The 21,266-nt window shown below is 38.3% G+C and overlaps 1 protein-coding gene across 1 annotated transcript in view; it reads right to left on the bottom strand.

Annotated features, from left to right (window-relative positions):
- Positions 1–2,212: 2,212 nt before the first annotated feature.
- Positions 2,213–21,266, bottom strand: part of LOC144352405 (uncharacterized) — a 38,371-nt gene continuing 19,317 nt past the window's right edge. The window contains exons 4-11 of the mRNA XM_085495400.1: positions 13,532–13,733; positions 12,114–12,256; positions 11,381–11,528; positions 11,076–11,260; positions 10,266–10,444; positions 8,199–8,263; positions 7,840–7,991; positions 2,213–4,174 (exon numbers count right to left, since the gene is read on the bottom strand). Coding sequence (XP_085351526.1) covers positions 2,582–4,174; positions 7,840–7,991; positions 8,199–8,263; positions 10,266–10,444; positions 11,076–11,260; positions 11,381–11,528; positions 12,114–12,256; positions 13,532–13,733 — 2,667 coding nt within the window. The 3' untranslated portion in view covers positions 2,213–2,581. The remainder of the gene's footprint in view (positions 4,175–7,839; positions 7,992–8,198; positions 8,264–10,265; positions 10,445–11,075; positions 11,261–11,380; positions 11,529–12,113; positions 12,257–13,531; positions 13,734–21,266) is intronic.

The following is a 21,266-nucleotide window of genomic DNA, read 5'->3' as shown; positions in this document are numbered from 1 at the left end:
GTCAACTGTCTATTTCTATAAATAGACTGATTTATTCTTCCCCAACCTTATCTAATCTATTGCACCCACATAAAATAATCCATGGGAGAAAAAAAAAAAAAATTTTTGGAAATGTGCGGAGAGAATAAAATGTGGCAGCTTTCTAATTAAATAGTACAAGAATGATTTACCAGAATTTTTTAGGCTAATTTTTCCAGCACTGGAGCAATTCCCAAAAGATTCCTTTAAATACGAGAGAGAAAAAGCGGGAAATCTAATACAGTGAAATAGTTTATTTTGGCTGGAATTAATTTTTGCTGAAAATGCATTTTTGCTGTTTTGTGAAACATTTATTTTTACTGATTTTTAATGAGTTGAATGTAAAACTTGGGGGGAGGGGGTGATATTCACTGATTCATCTCTTCAGTGAAAACAGCAAAATAAAATTCCAAGTAAAAATAAAGTATTTTCCAGTGAAAAAAATTATCTGGAATAGAATGTTGGGTGGGTGGGTGGGTGTGTGTGTGTGGGGGTGTGTGTGTATATAATATTTTGCATTGATACAGATAGAAACATTGTTACAATATTTCAAACACAAAGGACCAACCAAAACTCAGTATACATGACAGATCATTTAACAGTGATTTTTTCACAGGTTCATTTATTTAAAATTAAATGTAATTTTTGAACCAAATCAATTAAGTTATTGCAATAGATATTGTTGATACAGTAATAAACATCTGTCATGGGAAATTCAAGTGACATAATCAGAATTATTAATATCATTAATATTATGAAATTAGAATCTTTCAAGGTATTCAGAGACTTTTCATTTTTATCAGATCACACAATCACCAAAATATTTTTACCATATCAATCCAAATGTTCAAAAGATAAAAATATATTAAAAGGGGTGGAGCATTTAATGTGAGTCCCATGCTACACATAGCAATGTCATGCATATGGGACAAATATATTAACTATTTACCAAAATTTGAACATTAGAATATGCACAGTTGCAATGGCACTGTATATTAACAGCTCTACCGGTACTAGTCAAGATCTCTGTTATCAAATTCACCAACAAATTTCCCTAATCCTAACCTTTCGTTCCAGGTTGTAGTGAAAAATGATGTCAAAGCCAGAGGAAATGATTCAGTATTTTAAGTCCTGTGCTCAGTTACTTGGATAAATACATGACAAGAAATGCTGATAGCAACATGGTACAAAGAACATAGTTGTTAGGCGTGTTCCACCTCAACACTGAAGCCTATGATGAATTGGCACTTCAATGCTACACTCAATGTAAATATTTTCCTTTGTAAAATTTGAGATATATATTCACCCTGTGTAGAAATTAAAGACTGCAAACTGAATATGATGAGTAATCACAATCATTTTTACTGAAACAGAAATGTTTTCATTGTTATACTGAACTTTAATAAAACAAGTCATTGTCAATGACACGTCCCCGTTCCGTTCATATTTGAGTGACATATACATTCAAAGCAGATCATGACCGAAATGCACCTGCATATGTACAACACATTGTGCTAAATCTGAACAAAATCCATCCATGCATGACTGAGATCCGGTTCTGGAATTGTGAAAATACGTGATTTTGATGCATTTTCGGCCTTAAAATGGCCATCATTTCGCTATTGTTAAGCAGATCATGAAACAAAGGCACATACATATTTATGACATGATGTACCATGTGTGTGTGAAGTTTGAACTTGATCAATCCAGACATGTCTCGGATACGGATCCAGAACTGAATTCTTTAAAACAAAATGGCCGCCAGTCGGCTATTTCGAACTTGATCCGAAAAAAAAAATGACGTGCATCAAGGTCCTATTATGTTTAATGTATGTACCAAATTTGAATGAAATCCGTCCATGCATAACTGAGATCCGGGTCCGGAATGGTGAAAATGTGCGATTTCAATGCATTTTCGGCCTTAAAGCGGCCGCCATTTGGCTATCGTTAATGAGATCATGAAACAAATGCACATACATATTTGTGACATGATGTACCTTGTGTGTGTGAAGTTTGAACTCGATCAATCCAAGCATGTCTCAGATACGGATCCAGAACTGAATTCTTTAAAACAAAATGGCCACCAGTCGGCCATTTCGAACCCGATCCCCCAAAAAAAATGACGTGCATCAAGGTCCTATTATGTTTAATGTATGTACCAAATTTGAACAAAATCCGTCCATGCATAACTGAGATCCGGGTCCGGAATGGTGAAAATGTGCGATTTTGATGCATTTTCGGCCTTAAAATGGCTGCTATTCGGCTATCGTTAATCGGATCATGAAAAAAATGCATGTGCATATGTCCCATATAATGTGTGATGTATGAGTGAAGTTTGAACTCAATCGGTCCATGCATGTTCGAGATACAGGTGATCACGGACGCACGGACGGACGAACGGACGGACGCACACAGGGCAAAACATAAGTCCCCGTTTTCGGACTGCGTCCGAACGGGGACTAATAATTTTTACTACCTCACATTAATAACAAATGATTAGTCGGCTTTATTTAGCCATTTTTTTGCCCAAAAAACAAAAATAAGATGAAAATAAAGTGATGTCTTAGACTTCATTGGATGAAGTTGACGATTTTCTATTTTCATGTGTCTCATCCCCGCTATATTCACTACTTTGACTAGCAATACTGGAATCTGGCGATTGGTCAGTACTATCAGTATCTGTAGTATCAGTACTTAACTCTTCATCACTACGGGATCCAGAGGTACCAGTAAAACTACCATCTGCCATTCCTTCAAAGACTGAATCCGGAAGACTTGTGTCAAACGGGGAAAGCTCTGCAGGTTTTGTATCATAGTCACCGCTGCCCATTACTGAGTAACTACCGCTAGTTGACGACACTTTCAGAGACTCTGGCTTAGAACTACCGCTGGTTGTGGAGTGCTCGGATTTAGACTCTGTACAACTACTACTGTTAAATGTAGATAAACTGATATCAAATCCAGTAGCTGACTGAGATGTTTCAGTTTCCCTTGATGGAGTGCTGTAACAAAAACTTTCTTGGTTGCCACTGAAAGTACTCATATCAGGTGTTGGCTCGCTGGTCTCAGTGGTATCTGTTGTGTTGAGTATGCTGTCAGAATTTGGTGGCAGGCTGCTATTGCTGTCACCAGCAGATCGTGTTGAATCACCACCTTCCACAGTTGTATCCTCACCCCCAGAACATGTCTCATCAGTAGTGGCAGTTGTATCGAAATAGCTTACAATTGAATCAGGTGATGAGAAAGAAAAGGCCGACATGAAAGATGCGCTAGTTTCAGAAACTGGAGATCTATCTTCAGAATTTGAAGTTTCAAGTTTTGAAGATGATTGGTCTGTTGTTGATGCATTACTGCTTGACAAAGCCAGGGTGCTGCTGCTCTGCAAATTTGAGGTATCCAGATTTGACACATCAGCAAGAACACTGGAATCTGAGTAGCTATCTATTACAACATAAGAACTGGCTTCAGACTTGTCAGAGATATAGCTAGAATCCAAGGATGTGGTTTCGGTGTTATCACTGTACTTCACAGAAATAGTGGAGCTGTTAACACTACTATCAGTGAGGTCAGAGGTCGTGCCTTTCTCACTTGAAGCACTGTCTCCACTCTGCACTATGTCAATGTAACTAGAATCCTCAGAAACATCTTTTTTCACATTTATTTCAGTTCCGTGTTCATCCACATTTTGCCTTTCTAATGAGGCACTAATAGGCATACCAAGCATTGTATTGTCTGGTTTTATTGGTGTAGAGGCACTTAAGACACAATCTCTCTGAGCGACAATTGCTTCTTCCAAGACAGGCTGCGTTTTTTTAACAATAACAGTATCAAGAACTTCACTGACATCACCTGACTTTACACATTCACTAACATCTTTTGATAAATCAGAATCCCCAGCTCCAATTTTAAAAGTATCATCGCCGTTAAGTTTTGGAGTAGAGTGTTTTGTTTCATTAACTGTCTTTTTGTCACCTGAGTATTTTGTGTTTGACTTCACCAAAGCTTGTACGGTTTCAACTTCTGATGGTGGGAAACAGATTCCCATTCTAGCTCTGCCAGTGTATTTGGATTTCCTTGGAGACCCGGGTGCCACACCCTGTCTAATTGAGGTGACAGCGTATCCAAGATCTGCCATACGATGGTTGATGTTGACATCCTAGTATATGAAGACACAAAAATACAAGTTATTGTCAATAACAAGTCCCTATCATGTTTTAGTGACTGTGAACATTAGTTCCAAATGATTATTCACACTCATGTGACAGACATGATACAAAGTGAAACCAGTTTATTTGTGCAATTCCTTCCTATACTCTGCCCATGAATAAAGTATTTCTAGGAGGAAAATGACCAATAGCCATCTTGAATCAGATTCTGAAACAGATGTATGTGCCATTGTATTACATGATGATGTGTAAAATCCAGCCATGTTAGCAGTATGGCTCCAAAAACAGCATTCGTTAAAACAAAATGGCCAACAAACAGCCATTTTGAATGGTTACTTAGACAAAACTTATTAATTAATTCATGGAGTTCAATATTTCTGACGTTTGTCAAATAAATCCTCTAAACTTAGTTTTTTTAAAAAGACAATATGTTCTTTAAATAGTTTATTTCCTTTGTTACCCTTTTTTCTATTGTCATATATTTCACTTTTCTCATTACTGAATATCCATTTTTTAGTTATACAACAATATTTATTAATTTTGCTGATCATGAGAATCTATGAGGTCATGGTAGTGTTGCATCATTTAGAATGGATTTTGTTTTCATGTACCATTTTGCTTTTTGTGTTTCTGATAACCAAAAATGCCTCATATAAGAGTGTGTTACTGGATATTCTGTTTATATAATTATTAAATTGCCTTCCATAGACAATGATTGGTTGAATGAATTTGTCAAAAAGTGACAAATGTAGCTGAACATTTTTTATTTTATTTGAGCTTATTTTTTTTCTTTTAACGAGAACATTGCTTTAAGGCCTTTTTTTCTTCAGTGATTTTAGATCTTCCTTGAAAATTCCATTTGGAGTTGTATTGATCGAGGTCAAGATAATTGTCTTACAGAACTAATTTGTTCCTTGAAATGATCTCAAAATGACCACATCTCATAGACATCCACCCAAGGAACATATGTACCAAGTATGAAATCAATAGAGGTTAAAAAAAAGAAAAAGTTGACGTGGGGTGCGGATTGACTATCCCAACTGCTCCCATTTAACAACAGAGCTGACGGCATCAAGTTCCCAATATGTTGACATATCGAGTTTGAATGAAATGTACATACACAACTGAGATTCAGTTGGCAGAAATGCTCAATTTTGATGAATTTTTAGCAGCTATATTGAATTGCATTATGAAACAAATGCATATGCTTATGTAAGATATGATGTGTAATGTGAACATTCTGAATGTAATCAATCAAAGCATGTAGATATGACCCTGTAAATGCATTTATTATAACAAAATTTTCGCCAGTCAACCATTTTTACTCTGATCTGGAAAAAAATTATGTGCATCAAGGACCTATTATGTTGAATGAAATATGTTCATGCATGATCAAGATCAAGTTCAGGAATGGAGGAAATATTTGATTTTGATAAATTTTTAGCTCTAAAATGGCCACCTTGAATTGGATCATGAAACAAATGTGCATATGTATAGTATGATGTGTGATGTATGTGTGTAGTTTGAATGAATTCAGTCCAGGCATGTCTGAGATATAGTTGCAGATGGACGCAGAGGTGAAATTACAAGTCTTTGTTTTCTGACTACCGTACATCCAAACAAAGACTAAAAATTGTCATAACTTGAAACGACATTGACATTGGATGGAGTCACTGGATATTATGTACTATGACGAAACTATAAAACAAAAGTTGTTGAGGAAAACTGTTATCATTTCTGAGAAATATCTTGTACAATATCCATACCTATAAAAAAACCACCTGCCTGTAGAAACCTCTTTTAGACAGTCCCAAAGTATAATGTATGAGTAACCTGTGTATAAAGACTACCTGCCTGTAGAAACCTCTTTTAGACAGTCCCAAAGTATAATGTATGAGTAACCTTTGTATAAAGACCACCTGCCTATAGTGACCACTTTTAGACAGTCCCAAAGTATAATGTATGAGTAACCTGTGTATAAAGACTACCTGCCTGTAGAAACCTCTTTTAGACAGTCCCAAAGTATAATGTATGAGTAACCTTTGTATAAAGACCACCTGCCTATAGTGACCACTTTTAGACAGTCCCAAAGTATAATGTATGAGTAACCTGTGTATAAAGACTACCTGCCTTAAATGACCACCCTATCAGCAATATTTGTTACCATTAGTATCAATCAATTCAACACATGGTACAGGGCCTATATATACTAACCTGTGGGCCATTAGTATCAATCAATTCAACACATGGTACAGGGCCTATATATACTAACCTGTGGGCCATTAGTATCAATCAATTCAACACATGGTACAGGGCCTATATATACTAACCCATGAAATTCCTGCCCGTCCGCACGCCCGAGACGGGTAACTTTCGTATCGGACTGGTTGAATTTCAAACTTCCCTGTCCGGTGGTCGGGTAACATGTTACCACATTCTTCCGCCGAAATTAAAATAAAAACAAGCTACCATTCTTTATATGTGCTCTAAACATTTTAAACAGAAACGTGATCAGCCAAAACTATGAAAATATTGCATTGCCGTCGCACATCGCGACTTGCCGACACGCATTCTCAACCCACAACACGGAATCCATTGACCTATTAACATAATAATAGGTACGTGACCTCGGGTCAGGTCCTATCTCCCATGGTGCAGTGACACTTCCGGTGACCCCTGACCAGTTCTATCGTTGAGTAGTTTGTTTACAAAGTTTTCATTTCGCGTACAACATGTATCGTTTTTTGGGGATAGACCCTCCAACAAAGAAACAGAAGTCGAGCATCGATAGAATTGCGGCAAATAAGGAGTATGACCAGTCAAAACGTACTCGCAAAATCGTTCCAAGCTGGAAGACCGAGTTCAAAGAATGGCTGGTCACCGATGACACCGGTAATCATACGGTGTATTGCCGTATCTGCCGGGCTATTTACGGGCCGTTATCAAACCGCAAAATACCAGACAAACTCCGTAAGTACGGAAAGGGATCGTTTGTAACCGGCTGTACCAATTTAAGACATGATGCCCTCACATGCCATGAAATGTCAATTGGTCATAAACAAGCCAAATCGATATTCGACGCAAAGAATGCTCCACCCACAGTAACTTGGGGGCTGAAAATCAATAAATACTAATTTTTTTAAAAAACCAAGTTTTATGGAAGGACAGAGGAGAAAGAAGTTGAGTGCTATACAGGCAGTAGATGAAGCAGTAGAGCAGCAGAGAGCTGCTGAAGCACTTGATGAGGAGGAAGTTGCAGAAGCTGAAACAGATGGTGATGGTGATGCTCATTTGGTAGCTGGATTAGATTCTGACTATGGTTCAGATTTTTCTGATCTAGCTGAGAGCAACAGTGACACAGACGTCTGATATATCATTTTCTGAATATGCATGTTCTCTACAGCTACTTTGTTGTTAAAATAAACCGTGCATAGTGTATTGTATACAACTTGTGTTTATTTGTGTGTGTGTGTGTGTGCGAAAATAATTGAAAAAATGTGCGGGACTGGTAACATTTTAGCAGGGCTTGTAACTTTTGAAAGTTACCAGCCCTGATGTCTGGTATGTAATCTGGACAAATTTCCTACACTGACTAACCTGTGGGCCATTAGTATCAATCAATTCAACACATGGTACAGGGCCTATATATACTAACCTGTGGGCCATTAGTATCAATCAATTCAACACATGGTACAGGGCCTTTGTCTGTCTGTTTATAGCTCAATATTCTTGCCATCAGTACTTTCCATTTAGCACAGTAAGTCAAGTCTTCAAACTCATCAGTCGCTTTCTCTGACCATTCACCATCTTTGATAAAAAATAAATAATTATGTGTTTACTATAGACTGGTGTATTTTTCAAATACTGGTTATATAGATCAGGGGAAGAAAATGAAAAAAAAGGGAAAAATAAATCAAAAAGTACCAAAAAACACTTCATTCTCAATTTCATTGCTATGATGCGACCAAAATTACAATAACAGCTACAATAACCAAAATTGATATGAAAACATACCTGCTGGTTCTAGATTGGCAAGAAAACTTTCAACAGCTTGGAAGGCTAGGCTCAAAAAATCACTCCTAAAGAAATAAAGAAGTTACAAATCAATCATGTTTAACAGATGTACTATAATCTTCCAGTTTACTATAACTCTACTATCACCATAATCTACATAGTAGACACCTACCTCAATGATAGTATCAATCCTTTATCTAGTTCACTACTATCACCATAATCTACATAGTAGACACCTATCTCAATGATAGTATCAATCCTCTATCTAGTTTACTACTATCACCATAATCTACATAGTAGACACCTATCTCAATGATAGTATCAATCCTCTATCTAGTTCACTACTATCACCATAATCTACATAGTAGACACCTATCTCAATGATAGTATTAATTCTCTATCTAGTTCACTATCACCATAATCTACATAGTAGACACCTACCTCAATGATAGTATCAATCCCCTATCTAGTTCACTATCACCCTAATCTACATAGTAGACACCTACCTCAATGATAGTATCAATCCCCTATCTAGTTCACTACTATCACCATAATCTACATAACAGACACCTACCTCAATGATAGTATCAATCCCCGATCTAGTTCTCTACTATCACCATAATCTACATAGTAGACACCTACCTCAATGATAGTATCAGTCCTCTATCTAATTCACTGCTATCACCATAATCTACATAGTAGACACCTATCTCAATGATAGTATCAGTCCTTTATCTAGTTCACTGCTATCACCATAATCTACATAGTAGACACCTACCTCAATGATAGTATCAATCCCCTATCTAGTTCTCTACTATCACCATAACCTACATAGTAGACACCTATCTCAATGATAGTATCAGTCCTCTATCTAGTTCACTACTATCACCATAATCTACATAACAGACACCTATCTCAATGATAGTATTAATTCTCTATCTAGTTCACTACTATCACCATAATCTACATAGTAGACACCTACCTCAATGATAGTATCAATCCCCTATCTAGTTCTCTACTATCACCATAATCTACATAGTAGACACCTACCTCAAAGATAGTATCAATCCTCTATCTAGTTCACTACTATCACCATAATCTGCATAACAGACACCTATCTCAATGATAGTATTAATTCTCTATCTAGTTCACTACTATCACCATAATCTACATAGTAGACACCTATCTCAATGATAGTATTAATTCTCTATCTAGTTCACTACTATCACCATAATCTACATAGTAGACACCTACCTCAATGATAGTATCAATCCCCTATCTAGTTCTCTACTATCACCATAATCTACATAGTAGACACCTACCTCAATGATAGTATCAATCCTCTATCTAGTTCACTACTATCACCATAATCTACATAACAGACACCTACCTCAATGATAGTATCAATCCCCTATCTAGTTCTCTACTATCACCATAATCTACATAGTAGACACCTACCTCAAAGATAGTATCAATCCTCTATCTAGTTCACTACTATCACCATAATCTGCATAACAGACACCTATCTCAATGATAGTATCAGTTCTCTATCTAGTTCACTACTATCACCATAATCTACATAGTATACACCTATCTCAATGATAGTATCAATCCTCTATCTAGTTCACTACTATCACCATAATCTACATAGTAGACACCTACCTCAAAGATAGTATCAATCCTCTATCTAGTTCACTACTATCACCATAATCTGCATAACAGACACCTATCTCAATGATAGTATCAGTTCTCTATCTAGTTCACTACTATCACCATAATCTACATAGTAGACACCTATCTCAATGATAGTATCAATCCTCTATCTAGTTCACTACTATCACCATAATCTACATAGTAGACACCTATCTCAATGATAGTATCAATGCCCTATCTAGTTCACTATCACCATAATCTACATAGTAGACACCTACCTCAAAGATAGTATCAGTTCTCTATCTAGTTCACTACTATCACCATAATCTACATAGTAGACACCTACCTCAATGATAGTATCAATCCTCTATCTAGTTCACTACTATCACCATAATCTACATCGTAGACACCTACCTCAATGATAGTACCAATCCTCTATCTAGTTCACTGTTATCACCATAATCTACATAGTAGACAGATACCAGATTCTCTTCGGTATTGATATTTGTTACTTTTGCTCGATACCACAAGTTATCATATGGGAATGGCACGCTCACAATATCACCAATATTGATAGAAGATAATATATGCATCTGAAAGAAAAATATTTTATGTTACAAAGAAAGATAAAATTGTAAATTTAAAGCAGGAATGGTCTCAATATTTTCCTAAATTGTTTAAAACTGCATCGTATTTGATTGAATAGTGTCACTGAGATTAGTCTAACCATGTATTTTTAAGGTTAACCTGGAGAATTTTCACAATTTGAATGTATAGCCAGCTCACTAAATGCCAATTTAATGTTCTTCTAGTGTCAAATTCATTAATATTTATTTCTGGTTCAAGATTCTAGACTACTAGAGTAATAGTGGCTGAAGTTGTAGACAAATCCTAAATAATACCTCCTCATGTGAGTATGGGGCGAATGATTAAATGATTTGATGACAAAGAATTGAAAATCCAGTACAAGTTTGTATCTTCACCTATGTCCATGATGAAAACAACATTTTGTGCTGTGAACCAGTTCAAGCACATACAGACCTTTATCCAAAGTTCCCCAAAGTTGAATGAATCTCTGCACATGACATTGGTCGATTCAGTAATCGATTAGTGTTCAACTTTATTCCACAACTACTGATTATTAGACGAGCAACAATCACTCTGCTATCGACAATCACTCAGTGATTTAAACTATAACCATGCTATAAATGTGTTTAGCCTTACCTCTCTATTTTCTTGTAATGAGTAGTATTGGGTCATTGTCTCCACCAAATAGTCAAGTTGCTGAGATTTTTTACCTAAAACTTGAACCCAAAAATGTCCAGCAGTGTCAACGGCTGATACATACACTTCAAAGTAATCAGAGTATGAGGGCAGACTGGTGTCTGAAATCTCGTATTTAGATACAGCTGAAATTAATCAAAGAGGTGGGTTTACAACACAGTAAACAAGAGTGTAAGGGTAGACTGGTGTCTGGTATTTGCCTACACAACTGAGAGGAACCACAGTGTTGGGTTTACACAAGTTACCTGGTTTCTTTGCACTTCTTTGAGGTGGAGCATCCTCATCTGATTTATTCTTCCAAGGCTTAGGACTGCGAGGTCTTCTATTAGCTGATGCCACTTCCAACTTCTTTCTAAATTCCTCTTCTTCTGCAACCTTTTCTTCCAATAGACACTAAATAATCCAAAATCAGTGACATTATAATGCACAAATTAGATTCTATAGATTAAAGGAACATCCTGAGATTTACAAATAATCCTTTTCCACTAAACCACCAAAGTTACAACCCAGTTATCACCCCTGGGTCTTAGTTACAAACCATGAATCTTAGTTACAACCTCTAGGTCCTAGTTACAATTACCTAATTACCACATTGTGTGACCTCAGTTACCACCCTGTGTTCGTAGTTACCATCCTTAGTCCTACTTATAAATCCTTAATTCTAATAAATCACCACTCCAGGGTCCTAATGCAATAATTTGGGTTCTATTGCTACAACCTGGGTCCTAATGCTACAACCTGTGGGTTCTATTGCTACAACCTGGGTCCTAATGCTACAACCTGGGTTCTATTGCTACAACCTGGGTCCTAATGCTACAACCTGGGTTCTATTGCTACAACCTGGGTCCTAATGCTACAACCTGGGTTCTATTGCTACAACCTGGGTCCTAGTTACCACTTCTGGGTCATAGGCACCATCCTGAGTACAAGTTACAATCTATGAGTCAATCATTACAAATTATTTCAATCAGTATGTACCTTAGCATGCTTTATTTGTTCTATAGATCCTTTGATAGTGATGGTTTGCTGTCGATTTGGATCATTGTCATCATTTCGTCTTTCCACTTTAATACGGGTTTTAGAAATACGACACATAGTGCGTATATTCTCACCATTCCTACCTATAAATAATAATAGTTGAATATTAATCAAAATTTTAAATTATTTAATTGCCATGGTTACACACTCAGGCACCCTAATACAATAAATAGGAAAACAAGAGCAGGGTCTGAACTTGGGAGATGAGATGTCACCTAGTGTTAAGGCAAAATTTCCATTGCTAACACTATGAAGCCAATTTTTGAGAGATTACAACAATTTCTAATGCCAGAATCAATTTTACATTCCTTTCAACCCTTGATAACATAATAGACAGATATTAATAATTAACAATTCACTAGAATTGGTTAAAATGAACTGCTTTTTTTTTAAAATTGTCAATGGTGTGGATGGCTCATCAAACGAATGTAGTTTGCAGTTGTTATGCGGCATAATCAGATCTGCCCTCTAGAAAGTTTGCTGTTGTTCAATGTGGGAGACTCCTTTGTATGCAGTGTTCTATGAGTTCTTGATGTACATGTATCCCTCAAGTATAAATGCTTAATGGAACAATGGGTTCCTAGTTAATACTGCATGAAATTATCTACTAGTTTCACTTCCAACAATAATTTATGCATAAATAAACATTGCATTGAAATGTTTTTGCATCAATCAAGCTTTTTTATGGACATCTTCCATTTACAAAATTTTTGGAGCATGTTCAGTATATTGTAAAACAAAATATTTAAGTAATTCAACTGACTTGCTCATCATGTAGTCAAAAAATGAAATGGGTTTAAAGGTTGGAGATGTTGTAGTGTACATGTATATTTTCTACCACCATTGTAAGTATCAAGAGTTGATTCTAGGAAATTTTTCTTTGCGATTTGATCAACGGAAAAATTATAGTTACAATATATGTACAATATTAGTTTATGCATATTTAAAAAAAATAATATTGAATTTGTATTCATAAAATGTGTAACCTATGGCAAGGTAGGTATAGTGGCTGCAACTCACTTCAACTAGTGAATTTGTATCCCCAGAAAGGACTCGGGTATGTGACCTTCTGGGGTCATGTATAAGATTTATTGATTTATGTATAGAGGCTGCTACTATCAACACTGCCATTATTTCATTCAATCTAAGGCTGCCACTAGAGATGGAAAAAATTGAAATAGCCTCTCAATAAATATCCAAAACAATATATAGCAGAAATGAGTAAATTTAATACAATTAATTCAATTGGCTTCTGGTTTGCCTGCTCAAAATAGTTCATTTCTGGGATCCTTTCTGGTACCATTAACATTCCACATTTTGTAACTTTTATTGGTGTTTGAAAATAAATAAAACAATACCTATAATTCTACCAAGTGCTCTCTGTGGTACCATTATTTCTACATTATGAATTTCAGGTTGATTTGAAATAAATTCACGTATTAATCTTTCAGCTTTTTGAGCATTTTCATCCTGACCGCGTATCACTATTACTCTCTCCTCATCCTCTTTAAGTCCAGTCTCATCATTGAAGTTGATTCTTGCGCCACTTTGTTCTTGTAACTAAAATTATACAGCATAAACAAAATATGAATTTTAAAAAAATTAAAAATTGAACAACCAATAACAAAATCAGAATTTTTTTTATCAACTTATTCCCGATGAACAGATAAATTTGATACTGAACAATTCAGGCGTAACTTAACTCCCAAAGCTGGCTATTCAGCTTTTTTTACCTTTACTTATCATTGTTATATGTATGAATAATTTCAATTCATTCTTTGTAGTATTTGCACATGTAACTACTAATATTTAGACAAATTATTCTGCTCAATTCAGTCATATGGCCGCTTCACGCCATCTTGCGGCTAGATACACATTGTTATTGTTTCAAACATCAAAACAGCAACTTTGCTATGGTAACTGACTGGTTTGCTTTGAGTGTCTCAAGATTTTCAAGTGATTGGATCTGGTTAGATCAAACATTTGTGTGCTGTTCACCTACATAGTACATGCATGAAGTATACTCAGGTTATCACATGCAACGACAAATTTCTTCTGACACGCGAGACTGCATCAGTACATTCATATAGCAATTTACACAACTAAAGTATTTTCTATTGATATTCAACACATCCCTCAGATTGACCTCCAACTTGTTCTAATCACGCATCAAACCTGAGGCATGTGCAGCAAACCAGTCAGCAACTTCACTGGAGAATTATGTTACTGGTTTTGTGTCTGAAACAATATGTTACTCTTGGGCTATACTGTACTATAATTAAAATTATGATCCTCTGTCACTGAAACTGTAAATAATACAGCACGTCTCAGAGGTATTGGGGCAGCCAATTTGCTAGCGAATTGGCTAACTGCTTTGGTTTTGACTAAACGGTTGGCTTTCGAATCTCGCTGCCGTCCTCTTGTGACCACGCCCACTTAAGGCTAATCTATGTAACAGTAGGGGACGATCGTCATACTTTAAGAGCAAATCAGCGATGGTTTTATAGTTGGATGCATACAGCGATTTCGCTTTCAAATATACCAGGGAAAGTGTTCTATGTTCTTCGTGTCCACACAAGAACGACAAAATAGGTTGATTTGTTCAGTGGTTGGCTTAATGTTGCCCCAACAGATTGTTTGGATGTGTTAGTTTATTATTTTCTCCCTGATTTGTAGGAAACTGTTTCTCAACTTGTCTATTTAGTTTCAAGCAGTGTTCAAGATGGTTACCCTCATATAGTAAATATCGGTGGATTAATCACATTTATCATATTATCACTTGTACGCCAGCTGACTGTGGCCATTTACAGGCTCAAATCATTCAGGGGAATCCAAACATGTACCAGGCTGCGCAAAAACATTCTACAATGTATGTCCCCTAATGCAAGATAGATTTGCCAAGAGTGGACGTGATCACAAGCCAGCGCCAGCGAGATTCAAAAGCCAACCGTTTAGTCAAAACCAAAGCAGGTAGCCAAATCGCTAGCGAGTTTGCAAATTGGCTGCCCCAAGACTTGCTGTAACAGCATGCAGATATTCATACATACAAGTACATAAATGTACATGGAAAAGTATAGCACTAATCATTAAAAACTACCATCATATTATAGTTATACTGGACACACTAGTCATTGAAAACTAAGTGTAACCACCATTATATATATTAGCTCAACAAGTTTTAAAATTGATCTAGATTTTATTTCTTGTTCTCGTAGTAAATTGCTAACTTGACTGGTAACAAAAATATAGTTGACAGTGACACCACACACACAAAGCAAATATTCTACTAATCAGAGAGAACTTTTCAAAATGTACAATACATACAAGAATGTACAATATACAAGAATCACTCTGATTGGATTGATTGAATACTCGTTGTGGGTAATAACAAAAACAACTTAATTTGTTTTTAATCCAAAGGTACAGTCCATTGATATGCTACTTGTGATTTTGTATGTATATTTCTTCCATATAGCATCTATATTATAATGCAGTGATAAAGTGTAAACAATCATAGCTTCTGCAACAGGAGCTGGTGTTTTTAATGATCAGTGCTAACATAAGAATGAATCAGTGTTCTCTCATGGGACAGATGCCCCCAAGTTTGGCAGACTCCACTGGGTTTGGCAGACCCCCTGAGTTTGGCAGACTCCACTGGGTTTGGCAGACCCCCTGAGTTTGGCAGACTCCACTGGGTTTGGCAGACCCCCTGAGTTTGGCAGACTCCACTGGGTTTGGCAGACCCCCTGAGTTTGGCAGACTCCACTGGGTTTGGCAGACCCCCTGAGTTTGGCAGACTCCACTGGGTTTGGCAGACCCCCTGAGTTTGGCAGACTCCACTGGGTTTGGCAGACCCCCTGAGTTTGGCAGACTCCACTGGGTTTGGCAGACCCCCTGAGTTTGGCAGACTCCACTGGGTTTGGCAGACCCCCTGAGTTTGGCAGACTCCACTGGGTTTGGCAGACCCCCTGAGTTTGGCAGACTCCACTGGGTTTGGCAGACCCCCTGAGTTTGGCAGACTCCACTGGGTTTGGCAGACCCCCTGAGTTTGGCAGACTCCACTGGGTTTGGCAGACCCCCTGAGTTTGGCAGACTCCACTGGGTTTGGCAGACCCCCTGAGTTTGGCAGACTCCACTGGGTTTGGCAGACCCCCTGAGTTTGGCAGACTCCACTGGGTTTGGCAGACCCCCTGAGTTTGGCAGACTCCACTGGGTTTGGCAGACCCCCTGAGTTTGGCAGACTCCACTGGGTTTGGCAGACCCCCTGAGTTTGGCAGACTCCACTGGGTTTGGCAGACCCCCTGAGTTTGGCAGACTCCACTGGGTTTGGCAGACCCCCTGAGTTTGGCAGACTCCACTGGGTTTGGCAGACCCCCTGAGTTTGGCAGACTCCACTGGGTTTGGCAGACCCCCTGAGTTTGGCAGACTCCACTGGGTTTGGCAGACCCCCTGAGTTTGGCAGACTCCACTGGGTTTGGCAGACCCCCTGAGTTTGGCAGACTCCACTGGGTTTGGCAGACCCCCTGAGTTTGGCAGACTCCACTGGGTTTGGCAGACCCCCTGAGTTTGGCAGACTCCACTGGGTTTGGCAGACCCCCTGAGTTTGGCAGACTCCACTGGGTTTGGCAGACCCCCTGAGTTTGGCAGACTCCACTGGGTTTGGCAGACCCCCTGAGTTTGGCAGACTCCACTGGGTTTGGCAGACCCCCTGAGTTTGGCAGACTCCACTGGGTTTGGCAGACCCCCTGAGTTTGGCAGACTCCACTGGGTTTGGCAGACCCCCTGAGTTTGGCAGACTCCACTGGGTTTGGCAGACCCCCTGAGTTTGGCAGACTCCACTGGGTTTGGCAGACCCCCTGAGTTTGGCAGACTCAATAGGTGCTGCGATTCCCATGGGATAGATCCCTAGGCAAAAAAAAGGTAATACAGTTTGAAAGATATTAACCATTTCAATACCAAAGTCAACTTTTGGCACAAATTTAGACCAGATCCAGACTTACTCCAAAATCTCACAAAAGAAGTATAGAAAAAAATATAATAATAATAATAGGCAAAAAGTTGCACCAAATTTTGATCGAAAAAATGATGGTGCTTCAAAGGGTTAACCATGTAATGTACACATATACCAACATGACAGCTTTGTTTTGCAGGGAGAACACTGATTAATAACATTATGATTCATAAATAGATGTAATAATGCATGTTATGATGAGCTGGTGAGAAAACAGCTGGTGACAACCACAATATGGAATGAATGAATACCAGACAGCTGTCATGGAATGAATGAATACCAGACAGCTGTCATGGAATGAATGAATACCAGACAGCTGTCATGGAATGAATGAATACCAGACAGCTGTCATGGAATGAATGAATACCAGACAGCTGTCATGGAATGAATGAATACCAGACAGCTGTCATGCAATGAATGAATACCAGACAGCTGTCATGCAATGAATGAATACCAGACAGCTGTCATGCAATGAATGAATACCAGACAGCTGTCATGGAATGAATGATTACCAGACAGCTGTCATGCAATGAATGAATACCAGACAGCTGTCATGGAATGAATGAATACCAGACAGCTGTCATGCAATGAATGAATACCAGACAGCTGTCATGCAATGAATGAATACCAGACAGCTGTCATGCAATGAATGAATACCAGACAGCTGTCATGCAATGAATGAATACCAGACAGCTGTCATGGAATGAATGAATACCAGACAGCTGTCATGCAATGAATGAATACCAGACAGCTGTCATGGAATGAATGAATACCAGACAGCTGTCATGGAATGAATGAATACCAGACAGCTGTCATGCAATGAATGAATACCAGACAGCTGTCATGCAATGAATGAATACCAGACAGCTGTCATGGAATGAATGAATACCAGACAGCTGTCATGCAATGAATGAATACCAGACAGCTGTCATGCAATGAATGAATACCAGACAGCTGTCATGGAATGAATGAATACCAGACAGCTGTCATGGAATGAATGAATACCAGACAGCTGTCATGGAATGAATGAATACCAGACAGCTGTCATGGAATGAATGAATACCAGACAGCTGTCATGCAATGAATGAATACCAGACAGCTGTCATGCAATGAATGAATACCAGACAGCTGTCATGCAATGAATGAATACCAGACAGCTGTCATGGAATGAATGATTACCAGACAGCTGTCATGCAATGAATGAATACCAGACAGCTGTCATGGAATGAATGAATACCAGACAGCTGTCATGGAATGAATGAATACCAGACAGCTGTCATGGAATGAATGAATACCAGACAGCTGTCATGGAATGAATGAATACCAGACAGCTGTCATGGAATGAATGAATACCAGACAGCTGTCATGCAATGAATGAATACCAGACAGCTGTCATGCAATGAATGAATACCAGACAGCTGTCATGCAATGAATGAATACCAGACAGCTGTCATGGAATGAATGATTACCAGACAGCTGTCATGCAATGAATGAATACCAGACAGCTGTCATGCAATGAATGAATACCAGACAGCTGTCATGCAATGAATGAATACCAGACAGCTGTCATGCAATGAATGAATACCAGACAGCTGTCATGCAATGAATGAATACCAGACAGCTGTCATGCAATGAATGAATACCAGACAGCTGTCATGCAATGAATGAATACCAGACAGCTGTCATGGAATGAATGAATACCAGACAGCTGTCATGCAATGAATGAATACCAGACAGCTGTCATGGAATGAATGAATACCAGACAGCTGTCATGGAATGAATGAATACCAGACAGCTGTCATGCAATGAATGAATACCAGACAGCTGTCATGCAATGAATGAATACCAGACAGCTGTCATGGAATGAATGAATACCAGACAGCTGTCATGCAATGAATGAATACCAGACAGCTGTCATGCAATGAATGAATACCAGACAGCTGTCATGGAATGAATGAATACCAGACAGCTGTCATGGAATGAATGAATACCAGACAGCTGTCATGGAATGAATGAATACCAGACAGCTGTCATGCAATGAATGAATACCAGACAGCTGTCATGCAATGAATGAATACCAGACAGCTGTCATGCAATGAATGAATACCAGACAGCTGTCATGCAATGAATGAATACCAGACAGCTGTCATGCAATGAATGAATACCAGACAGCTGTCATGGAATGAATGAATACCAGACAGCTGTCATGGAATGAATGAATACCAGACAGCTGTCATGCAATGAATGAATACCAGACAGCTGTCATGGAATGAATGAATACCAGACAGCTGTCATGCAATGAATGAATACCAGACAGCTGTCATGCAATGAATGAATACCAGACAGCTGTCATGGAATGAATGAATACCAGACAGCTGTCATGCAATGAATGAATGAATACCAGACAGCTGTCATGCAATGAATGAATGAATACCAGACAGCTGTCATGCAATGAATGAATACCAGACAGCTGTCATGCAATGAATGAATACCAGACAGCTGTCATGCAATGAATGAATGAATACCAGACAGCTGTCATGCAATGAATGAATGAATACCAGACAGCTGTCATGCAATGAATGAATACCAGACAGCTGTCATGCAATGAATGAATACCAGACAGCTGTCATGCAATGAATGAATACCAGACAGCTGTCATGCAATGAATGAATACCAGACAGCTGTCATGCAATGAATGAATACCAGACAGCTGTCATGCAATGAATGAATACCAGACAGCTGTCATGGAATGAATGAATACCAGACAGCTGTCATGCAATGAATGAATACCAGACAGCTGTCATGCAATGAATGAATACCAGACAGCTGTCATGCAATGAATGAATACCAGACAGCTGTCATGCAATGAATGAATACCAGACAGCTGTCATGGAATGAATGAATACCAGACAGCTGTCATGCAATGAATGAATACCAGACAGCTGTCATGCAATGAATGAATACCAGACAGCTGTCATGGAATGAATGAATACCAGACAGCTGTCATGCAATGAATGATTACCAGACAGCTGTCATGCAATGAATGAATACCAGACAGCTGTCATGGAATGAATGAATACCAGACAGCTGTCATGCAATGAATGATTACCAGACAGCTGTCATGCAATGAATGAATACCAGACAGCTGTCATGCAATGAATGAATACCAGACAGCTGTCATGCAATGAATGAATACCAGACAGCTGTCATGGAATGAATGAATACCAGACAGCTGTCATGGAATGAATGAATACCAGACAGCTGTCATGGAATGAATGAATACCAGACAGCTGTCATGCAATGAATGAATACCAGACAGCTGTCATGCAATGAATGAATACCAGACAGCTGTCATGCAATGAATGAATACCAGACAGCTGTCATGCAATGAATGAATACCAGACAGCTGTCATGGAATGAATGAATACCAGACAGCTGTCATGCAATGAATGAATACCAGACAGCTGTCATGCAATGAATGAATACCAGACAGCTGTCATGCAATGAATGAATACCAGACAGCTGTCATGGAATGAATGAATACCAGACAGCTGTCATGGAATGAATGAATACCAGACAGCTGTCATGCAATGAATGAATACCAGACAGCTGTCATGGAATGAATGAATACCAGACAGCTGTCATGCAATGAATGAATACCAGACAGCTGTCATGCAATGAATGAATACCAGACAGCTGTCATGCAATGAATGAATACCAGACAGCTGTCATGCAATGAATGAATACCAGACAGCTGTCATGCAATGAATGAATACCAGACAGCTGTCATGCAATGAATGAATACCAGACAGCTGTCATGCAATGAATGAATACCAGACAGCTGTCATGCAATGAATGAATACCAGACAGCTGTCATGCAATGAATGAATACCAGACAGCTGTCATGCAATGCAAAACACAACAGATTTTAAAATACACTTGCAGTTGTAAAACATGCAACACAACAACTATTACATAGCAGTAGTCAAATGAAAAAAACTCTTCTTGCACTGAAAATTACTTAAACCACTATTGGCTACTACTGATATTTCTGTATTTACGCAAATTGTAAACCAGTCACA

The sequence above is a fragment of the Saccoglossus kowalevskii genome, chromosome 21, assembly GCF_978046115.1.
Source record: "Saccoglossus kowalevskii chromosome 21, keSacKowa6.1, whole genome shotgun sequence".
NCBI classification, from domain to species: domain Eukaryota; kingdom Metazoa; phylum Hemichordata; class Enteropneusta; family Harrimaniidae; genus Saccoglossus; species Saccoglossus kowalevskii.
Note: the sequence above shows the minus strand (reverse complement) of the source record. Positions and strands in the feature narration are given on the sequence as shown.